Source organism: Eurypyga helias, unplaced genomic scaffold, assembly GCF_000690775.1.
Source record: "Eurypyga helias isolate BGI_N326 unplaced genomic scaffold, ASM69077v1 scaffold19897, whole genome shotgun sequence".
Lineage (NCBI taxonomy): Eukaryota > Metazoa > Chordata > Aves > Eurypygiformes > Eurypygidae > Eurypyga > Eurypyga helias.
Window position 1 is genome coordinate 1 of NW_010263884.1, and position 9,835 is coordinate 9,835.

General features: G+C 51.8%; 1 protein-coding gene across 1 annotated transcript; it reads right to left on the reverse strand.

Moving 5' to 3' along the window:
* Positions 1–1,066: 1,066 nt before the first annotated feature.
* Positions 1,067–9,403, reverse strand: LOC104513016 (calcium uptake protein 1, mitochondrial; the record flags this gene model as incomplete). The annotated part of the gene is made up of 3 exons (XM_010156230.1): positions 1,067–1,227; positions 2,946–3,035; positions 9,295–9,403. Coding segments are annotated over 3 exons (360 nt in total), but the record flags the coding sequence as incomplete, so codon positions are not given.
* Between the last annotated feature and the right edge of the window lie 432 nt (positions 9,404–9,835).

Sequence of the window (9,835 nt, forward strand, 5' to 3'; positions counted from 1 at the left end):
ATGGCAGAGGGGCTCCAGCCCTGGGTTCAACCCTGCAGCCTTCCCTCCTCTGGCATTCCCCGCCTTTCGGGCTGTGCTGGAAAGGGCTGACAGGAGGATAACCTCCCACAAAAGCAGCGCTAATGAGGGATGCTCGTGCCCGGCAACAGGGGATGGCAAACACGGCAGCTCGGCTTTTTCAGCGCTGATTCCAGGGCTTTGTCTTTCCAGCTCTGGAGAGTCATCACGGTTTTTTCTCCCCTTTCCACGCCGCCCCCTCTCTGGTGACTCGAGCACCAGCCTTCGGTGAAGACCCACAGCAATCGAAAGAGACGAGCCACGTTGTCACGAGCAACGTCTTTACACGATACTTTACAGAGAGGACAGCACTCGGCAAATACCATCTTTCAGCCCATTCCCGTTACGGAACGGCAATTCCCCATGGAGGGGGCTCCCCATTTAAAAAAAACAGAGACCTCCTGCAGCAGGTTGCCTCTACAAAGCAGGATGGGCAGGAAAGCCAGTTGCTCCACTACTTTTAAGTGCTCTTACACGAGAGGCAGCACCTCGACTCACGCAGCCCCTCCGCGGGTGCACCCTTCCCCTCCACCCCCCGACAGTCTGGGGGTGCGCGGAGCATTTGGCCGATGGAAATCCTGGGGGTGCTCTCACCCCCCAGCTGTTCCAGCCGCTGCTCCTGGGTCCCACCGGTACGATCTATCCAGGAGTCCCCCGGCTTCTTTTTTAGGAGCAATCTAAGAATTGAAATAAACCCCATGCCGGTACATAATAACACAAAATAAGTGTGATTTGGGTGCAGTCCCACCAGTTTGCTCGATGCCCACGAAGCGGAGGTGGTGTGAGTAATCAAAGTCCTTTTCTTTTTCCTGAGAGATAGGAATAGGAAGGGGCCAGTGGCAAGCAGATGCTGCAAACACAACAGGCTTGGATTTCTAACTTGGATTTCCGAAACTCTCCTGTTAGGAACAGCCTGGGCTCACCAGAGCCTGGTGCTGCCCCGCAGCTCGCCCGCAGGCGGCGGTGGCAGGGCCGAGACGGGGAAGCCGGGCGCTTCTCCCCGACCTCGCTACTGCTTGGGCATGGTGAAGTCCCACGCCGTCTCCTGGGCGCATTTCCACATCGCCCGCATCAGCCGCGTGAAGCCCATGTCCTTTGGCTTCTCCAAGCCTCTCATAAGGCGCTGCTTCATGATGGCAACAAACTCCTTGTTGCTCAGCTCGCCGTTCCCTGCGAGGAGAAAAAGAAATAAATACCGGAATCATAGAATCCTGGAATAGTTTGGGTTGGAAGGGACCTTAAAGCTCATCCAGTTCCAACTCCCCTGCCATGGGCAGGGACACCTTCCACTAGACCAGGTTGCTCCAAGCCTCATCCAGCCTGGCCTTGGACACTTCCAGGGATGGGGCATCCACAGCTTCTCTGGGCAACCTGTCCCAGTGCCTCCGCTTGACGTGACTTAGGAAATTCTGGGAGCATGGGGTAACAGAGCACAGATTTTCCTTAACAGAGTAGAAGGGAAGATTCATTAAAGTAACCCAGTGAGGCTACTGAGAATTATCTCACACAAGTTTCTGTTAAAAATATCATTACAGTAGATTGGGGCAAATTTTATTCCGCAGTTGCTGAGCCACCAATACATTAAAAGCTCTGGGATGTTTGTTTAGGGCGCTGGTTAATTGGAGGGGACGGCAGCAAGCCACGGCACAACCGACAGCCTGGTGCTTATCTGCTGAGGGGCTGACGCCTCCGGCCATGATGCCCCACGTATCCCGTTGCCCGTTTTGCTCCCCTGCCTATGGCGCACATAGTGCTGGTTTTAGGTTCCGGAGAGCAGCACAGGAAAGCAACACACTTTTGGGCACAGAAAAAAATATGAGGGATATCAGCTCTCAAGAAACAAACCCACCAGTGCCATCGGTTCCCCAGATCACAGGGGAAAGCATCTCTCTGGCTGATACTGGGAACCACGTAAGAGGAAGGAGATTGTTCCGTTGAGACCTCTTTTTCCTGCCTTTTTGCTATCATGGTAGGTTTTGACAGGTTTGCTATCAAAATACTTAGCAGATTCTCCTATGAGAGGATGCAAACGAAGAATATTTGGCTGTGCTTCTGTTTACTCTAATCTCTGGCTTGAGGATTGCATCGGGAAGTGGCACTGAAGCACGGAGAAAAATAAAACAAGAGCTGCAACCTTCAAAAGGTGCCAAGCAGCAGGTGGGGCTGAAACCAAGGGGGACATCAAGGAATAAAATAACTGAAGATTTTTATCTTTTTAAAGGTTCATATTTATATTAGAAAGCAAACAACTGTGTATTTAAGCATCACTGCTGCCACTCAGAGCTGCCAGCTCACGGTGACTGTGCTGGAGATGCAGGGCACCAGCAAGGTCTCCGGGTTTGGCTTGATCGTTTTGGGCAAACGCAGAATTTTGGCGCTTTCCAAGTCTGAATCACTGCCATCATCCCCTGGTGGCAAAGGCTCCCCTAATTCCCATTAAATCAACACAAGACCGCTCCAGCGTGGCAACAAGCTACCACAAAGCGCTCGCATCCTCTGTAGGCCAGCAAAGCGACGAGCTTCCCAGCAGGGCACAGAGCTGCCACTCATTAATTAAGCTGGTATTTGTCCAGGACTTTGGAGATAACAAAGTACCAGATAGGCTCATTTCCAATACTGGAGCACAATAGCTCATTTTGTTACACAAAATAGAGTTTTGAGGGGGAAAAAAACCCAGCTGCGTAGCAAGGTGTGCGTGCCAAACGCTTGCATCCAGTGCTTTAGGATCAACATCTTGGAAGCTGGGTACCACGAGACACCTCTCCTAGAAGGGCAGGAGCATCAGCACGGCCCCACGGCCGAAGAGCGAAGGCCATGGCAAGCTGTCATGGCTGGCATCGTCTCCCCCTGTGTTCCCCCCCACCCCGGTCGAGGTCAGGGTCACTCACCATCGCAGTCGAAGAGCGCGAAGACCACGTCGCACACGTGGTCGGAGAGCTCCACCTTGGCCACCGTCCTGGCCACTTGCTGCATGGTCACTGCAACGGAGGGAGGGCGCAAGGTTAGCGAGGTGTCGGGATCTGCAGCGGACGCGGGCAGAGGAGCGGAGAACTCTTGTTCCTCCAGGGAAAACTGCCTTTATGGAAACGTGTCACGTTCCAAGAGGCTTGAAATGAGCTTTGCGCCCAGCCTGCTCGACACCAGGCTCCTCAAAGCCTTTGCCAGGCGGGGCGTGGAGCGGCTGGGGGCGGAGGTACCCGCGTGGTCAAGATCAACATTAAAACCACCGAGATGCGACGGTTTGCTTTCCTCCCTTTGGTTACAGAATAGGAAGAAGAGCCAGCACTACAGCAAACACCAGGTGGGAAACCTCTCCTGACGGGCTCCATCAACAAGGCAACTCCTTGTGACGGCACTGCAAAGGTGATACTCTACGGAACAACTATTCCAACAGGCTGGGGATAATAAAGAGCAGTTTTCCTGGGTTTCCAGCAAACCAAACCCATCCACCCTCTCCCCGCGACAGGGTCTGCAGCCAGCAGGCAAGGTTAACCTTGCAATAAAATCTTGCTACTTCCCAGATACTCCCTAAAGCAGAAGGGCTTTGCGCGACCGTGTACGAAGGTAAAGCACCGCCCTGAGAAGTCCGACCCCAGGAAACCCCGTCCAGAGAGATTTTGTGCGGCGGCAGTGAGCCCCACGGCACCTGGGGCGGACGTTCAGCTGCGGAGCTCCCCTTCAGCAAGGGGAAAGAGGCAAGAAAGCCTCTTCTTTCACCCACAGCATCCTTCGGAGTTCATGCCCTCTGGTCTCTTCGCAGAGCTGTTGGCCCTTCAGAAATTGTGATGAGTTATGTGTCAGAAAGGACAAAAATAAGTACCCAATCTATACCGCAACCAGAGTAACGAGAAACTGCACAAAGTGTTTCTAATAGGATTTTTAGGGTTTTTCCCATGGATGTTCAGATTATTGGTTCCTTTCACCCCATTTCTGCTCCTCAGAGTGAGGTTTGGGGTTTTTGGAGAGGAATCCACAGCCACCATTCATTCCTTTTCCCCTTTAAAATCCCACCTTTTAGTAAATAACGCAGGAAAACACTGAAATTAAACAGAAGGTGGATTAAAATATATACAAAACTCAAGTAGGCACCCGCTGTTTCCCTGTAAGTATTCTTTTTGAGTTAAAATCCTTTCCTAGGTGAGAGATGTAGCTCTGGCCTGCAGTTATTACTCTCTGTTTCAGTTCTGGCACCGTAAGTCAGGATACGGCCGCTGCTTCCGTGCGTGTCCGGCTGGCAGCCAGAGCCTGCTTCGGGGAGGGCAGAGGCAATGTAATCATTAAAGAAAACTGACGTTCATTTCATTCCCCAGCCTGACGCCCGAACCTCACCAACCGAGCCGTGCGGAGGCCGCACGTCTCTCCCAGCCCGCCCATGCCAACCAGGCTGCGGAACGTAGCACGTCACGCAGGCGGCACAGCTCTGGAAAAAACCTTGGATAGATCGAACACCACGAACGCAAAGCGCCAGCCAACGCTGGAGCTGAACAGAGGATGGCACAGTCCTTTTTACCAAGACAAACCCCCTGCCTCTGGATTTGAGATACGCCTTCACAAAAGGCGCCTTTCTCCTCCCCAATTAGGCAATGCTGAGTTCCCAAACATGTCCTGGGTCCAGCAAAACGTGCCCTGTAACTCCCACCTGCCACACACATGCTGCTGTGGGGCTTCAGTAACGTGTAAAGCTCAAAAAAAAAAAAAAAAAAAAAGAGGTTTAGGTCAAAATAAAAACCAGTTTAGATAAACTTCGCTTTTTTTCCTCCTTTTAAAAAATGTAAATCTTCTTTAAAGGTGCTCAACCGATACCACCCTCCCCTCCCGGTGCCCTGGGTACCCTCCTACCGAAGGAGTCATTTGCTAGAGCCTTATAAAAAAAAAAAGGCAGAATGATTTCTTTAATTATGTCATTTTTTCTGCTGTGCTTTCACTCCCCTCCTTCAACCTCTACAGGGTGTCACCTGATCCCTCCTTCGCCCTTGACGCATGCTTATTTATTTTTCAGGGCCACCCCGTTACCAGCTGTAATTTGCGCTTACGGCCGCCCGTTACTGCTTCCTCTCTCGTTAATCCAACTGTGCAATTGTCACCTCCACCACACTGTTCTTGCTCCGTGCCAAAAACTCTGCAGAAGTGTTATTCCACAGGGGCTGCGCGACTGCACTGCACTCGGTAACCATCCTGACGGTTTTTCAGGAGTTACAAGGAAGGGAAACGCGTCTCCGCTTTCCACTTTGACTCACACGCTCCAGACTACGAGGTGCCTCGCTGAGGCAAGTAAAATTGCAGTAAACATCTCCTGAAACAAAGCTTGTCCAGATTTGGGGTTTTGGGCTGGCTGCACCCATCTCTACTCGGCAAAGTCTCTTGGATTTTATACCGCCGAAAACCATTTCCACATTCCTATCTTGAAAAGTTGTGAGGCTTTTAAAATTTCAAGTGTTGGTGACTCCCACTGGTTCCTTCAGTGAGCCATCCGAGTTCTTTTATCCAAGTTTAGTGCCTGACGTAGCTGTTGTAACTGTGCGTGCACCAAACCCAAAGGGCAGCTGAGCTCCAGACCTCTCCTGCTTGAGGGCATGGCGCCAAGCACTCCCACAGCCCCTCTCCGTCAGGATGCACACGTCAACGGTGACGCCCCGTGACCCTCACTTGCCTCTGCAGGACACCAGGTTTCAGCATCTGAATCTCCTCCTTCTCACGAGTTATGGCAAATACTCATCCTGGCTTTCTTACGTGCCCAGAGAGCCTGTGGCATCTCCACAGAATCCCAGAATGGTTTGGGTTGGAAGGGACCTTAAAGATCCGGTTCCAACCCCCCTGCCATGGGCAGGGACACCTTCCACTAGACCAGGTTGCTCCAAGCCTCATCCAGCCTCGCCTTGGACACTTCCAGGGATGGGGCATCCACCGCTTCTCTGGGCAACCTGTCCCAGTGCCTCACCACCCTCTCCGGGAAGAACTTCTTCCTGATATCTAATCTAACCCTCCCCACTTTCAATTTAAACCCGTTACCCCTTGTCCTGTCACTACAGGCCCTTGTAAAAGTCTCCCCCAGCTTCCTTGTAGCCCCTTCAGGCACTGGAAGGTGCTATAAGGTCTCCCCGGAGCCTTCTCTTCTCCAGGCTGAACACCCCCAACTCTCCCAGCCTGTCGCCATGGCAGAGGGGCTCCAGCCCTCGGAGCATCTTCGTGGCCTCCTCTGGACTCGCTCCATTCTTGGAGACACCCAAAGCCCAGCCGTGGGTGGCCTGGGTGAGCCACCGTAGGTGACCCTGCTGGGCTAGAGACTCTCCAGAGATCCCTGCCAACCTCAGCTACCCACAGACATCCTGCCCACCCACCCAACAGGGCTGCCTACGCGCAATTACTCCGAGGGGACACCCGAGCTCTGCCTCCATGGGGACTGACTGCTTCCAGCCAGCTCTGAAGGCAGATTAAAGCAAGCAGCAAGTCGATGACAAATACCTGCTCCAACTCAAAACTCACCTATACCTCCTTCCAAATTCCCTGCCATGTCTGCAGCCGTTTCACGCTTCATGATTCAAATGAAATGATCTAACCCCTCCTGGACTCCTCCGGAGCGAGCAGCAGGCTCGGCCGTCTCCCCTCGCTTTGGCCCATTGTCTAGCGAAGCGTAGCCGTGCCTTGCCCTAAAACACGACGGAGTTCCAACGTGGCTCTCCGCCGGCGCCAGCAGAACGGCTGCTGGGAACGTCTGGCTGCAGAGGGTGCCAGAAAAAAAGTGCAATTCACACCCTCGCCTCGAATAAGCGACGAATTCAGCTCCTGTCCTGCTGCCAGCACCGGCTGGGGATGGTTTTTAAGGAATGCTTATGATTTAAGAGAATGTGGGCTATTATGTTTCTGGTAAAATGAAAGACTGGATAACAAATAAGCTGTGTGTTATTCTATGGGTCATTAAAATACAGGTTTATGATCCTTTTTAGAAGAGAAGGCTGCTTTAATTCAACACAGAAAACAGGTTGTCAAGCTACAGCTGTTTGGTGCCATCCAGATTTTTTTTTTTTCCCCTCTTAAACGGCCCTTTTAAAATTATAATAACATTTGCTGCATTAGGGTATCAGTAATTTATTTGATACACCAACTATTCTTTCCCCTCCCATCCCATATGATGAGTAATCTTTACATTTTTCTTAGGTTTTAATAAGCAACCTTGGGAAAGCTTGACTTTTGGAAGAGGACACCCCGTTCACTGCTTACTTGATTTGTGGGAGCAATATCCAGACTCGGAGCGCAGGCGTTGGAAAGGGGCAAAGCGCAGACAAGGGAGGCACGGGAGCGCACAGATCCGTGCTGCAGAACCGAGGCACGTCTATCGCTGCTCGTGCCTCGTTAGGACCACAGCAAAATGCTCTCCTCGTGCCTCCTGCCCGGAGCATCTCTGGGCTGAGCAGCACGGGAGGATGGGAAGGGGGAGTCGTGCCAGCTACCAGACACGTAGGAAGTGGGGATTTGCAGGATAGCGCTCCCTCTTCTGCCCGAGCCTGAGGAAATCTCTCCCAACAGCCAGGCCGGGGGTCTGGACACAGCCATGCCCTGCACACCTCCAGCCCTCCCCCCAGCTAAATACTCCCAAGCCCAATGGCTGCGGCTCCAGCAGGAGTTCATTAATCGCACATAATTAAACAGCAATCACACTGATTTATCAACTGCACGCAGACCTAGATACTCCACAGATACCTACTCCACGACCAGGCAACTGCTAATTTACTGTAGACACCAAGTAAATTGGATTTGCCGGACTATTATCTCCTCCTGAGACACTGCAGAAAGGGCTCTGCGCAGCAGCAGCATACTCACAGTTTGTAATTTTACTTTTAAGTGAAAGGAAATCCTCTCAGGTTCTTTTAACTTGAAGTCTTACGATAAACAGTGATCTAAAACGAAGAGTACAGGTGATTTCCCCCAAAAAGCAAAGATGCAGGGGGCTGTTGACACATGCAAGAAGATGTGACACGTTTGACTCCCTCTGTGATTCCACTGCCCAAAAACCTATTAAATGTCTTAATATTCCCACAGCAGCAGCAGTTGGGAGAATAGCCTCCTTCGGAAACATTTCATTTTGCAGCTGCCTAAATACATCAGCTTTCACCTTCTACTAGACAAGAGTTTCCACTTAGCCTAAAAAACTTTTAATGAGTTTGCCCTTGGGGTATTTTTTTCATATTCCCAGTCTGAGTGTTTAATAAAACCCACCTCTTGAATAGTTAGAAAAGAAAAGCACGCACTTGTGACAGATCCTGGCAGCAGTTAGACTTTGGGTTTTTGAAATGTATGGTATTTTTTCCTTCCTATTTCTTTTTTTAAATTGGCGTGATCTGGGAACATAAGGGATGGGCTCAGAAAAGGAAACACACTATGAGGTGAAGGAGGATACGGATTGGGTCTGATCGATAAACCACACTATTACCAAGCTCCCCAGGGAACAGCAGCTCCGACTGTGGGTTATCCGAAGAAAGCCTCCTCTGAGCAGGCTGTAACGCTCAGTCTGGGACCTCAGCAGGGTTCCAGCGCTCCCGTCCCTTCCCTCCAGCACGCCCGGGAGCTCCAGAGGTGCTTGGGTTTCAGACCAGAAACGCAGCATTTGGCCGCACGGCTCTCGTTTTTAGGCAAAGCCTCTCGTTTTTAAGCAAAGTTGAAACAAAACCAGGCTTAAAACGTTCCTACCCCCGGCTCCACTGCTGGTTAGTGCCTCTGTCGCATCCATCAGGGAAGCCTCTACAGCAGATACGGTTTGCAAGAAAACTCATAACACCGCTCGAATCTGCCGACGACAATTTTTCAAGTAAAAAAATGGTCACTCCGGAAGACGGGGATGAAGAAACACTGCTGTGCCTGGGCCCTGGTGCCACAGCCCGCGATACACCCACAGGCCATCTTACCGCTGCACGCATATAAGCCTGAATGGTCCCGGTGACGGTGTCACCATGACATCACCGCTTCCCAAGGGGTCACCATGACATCACTGCTGCCCAATCTACTTGGACCATACATTTCAGCCCTTTTCTACCCTCCATATCTAGGACTGGGGAGGTAAAAAACCTGAAATCCCTCATAACGCACAGCAAGTTAAACCTCTCACTACAAGGAGGAACTGCGATTTCAGTACAGTTTCAATCCAGCAGACTGGGCTTGTTGGACAGCTTCCTGAGTCCAAACACGGCGTGAGTCGTGCTCCCTCGAGCTTTCAGTGCCTGTCTGCCTCGCAAGTTTTAATACCTTTATCGAGCGAAGCTCCAGCCATGTGGTAAAAGCTCAAAGCCGTGTCCACGTCGTTTATGTTCTTCAGAAATGTGAAGAAGCTCTCCACCTCCTCAAACGTCAGCCCCTAGGACAGAGAAAAGACGGTGACGGGAACAGGACAGTGACAGCACTTGGGTTACCAAGGACAGAGTGACTCGGAGCTGTAGCCAGAATTCACCTGCACATTAAAACACTCCTACCTTGGCACCTGCAGATATGAGTTGGCACCTGCCCTTTTGCCTCTGCTCCCCTCCCGGCCCCACCAGTCGTGCGCCCACGCAGGGTCAGCTCTGCTCACTGGCACAGTGGCCCGGGGCTCGGCTCACCCCGGGACAGGCACGTGCCTGGTGAGCGCTTACGGCCACACAACGGATCGTGACAGGCCGGCTGAACAAGCACAACACCCCATTTTATTGACCCATTCAACACCAGCACGACTGCATCAGTGCTGGGACAAGAGCTGCAGCCTCCAAACTCCCCCTCCGCAGCCACAGCCCGGAGCCAACGGAGGTAAATT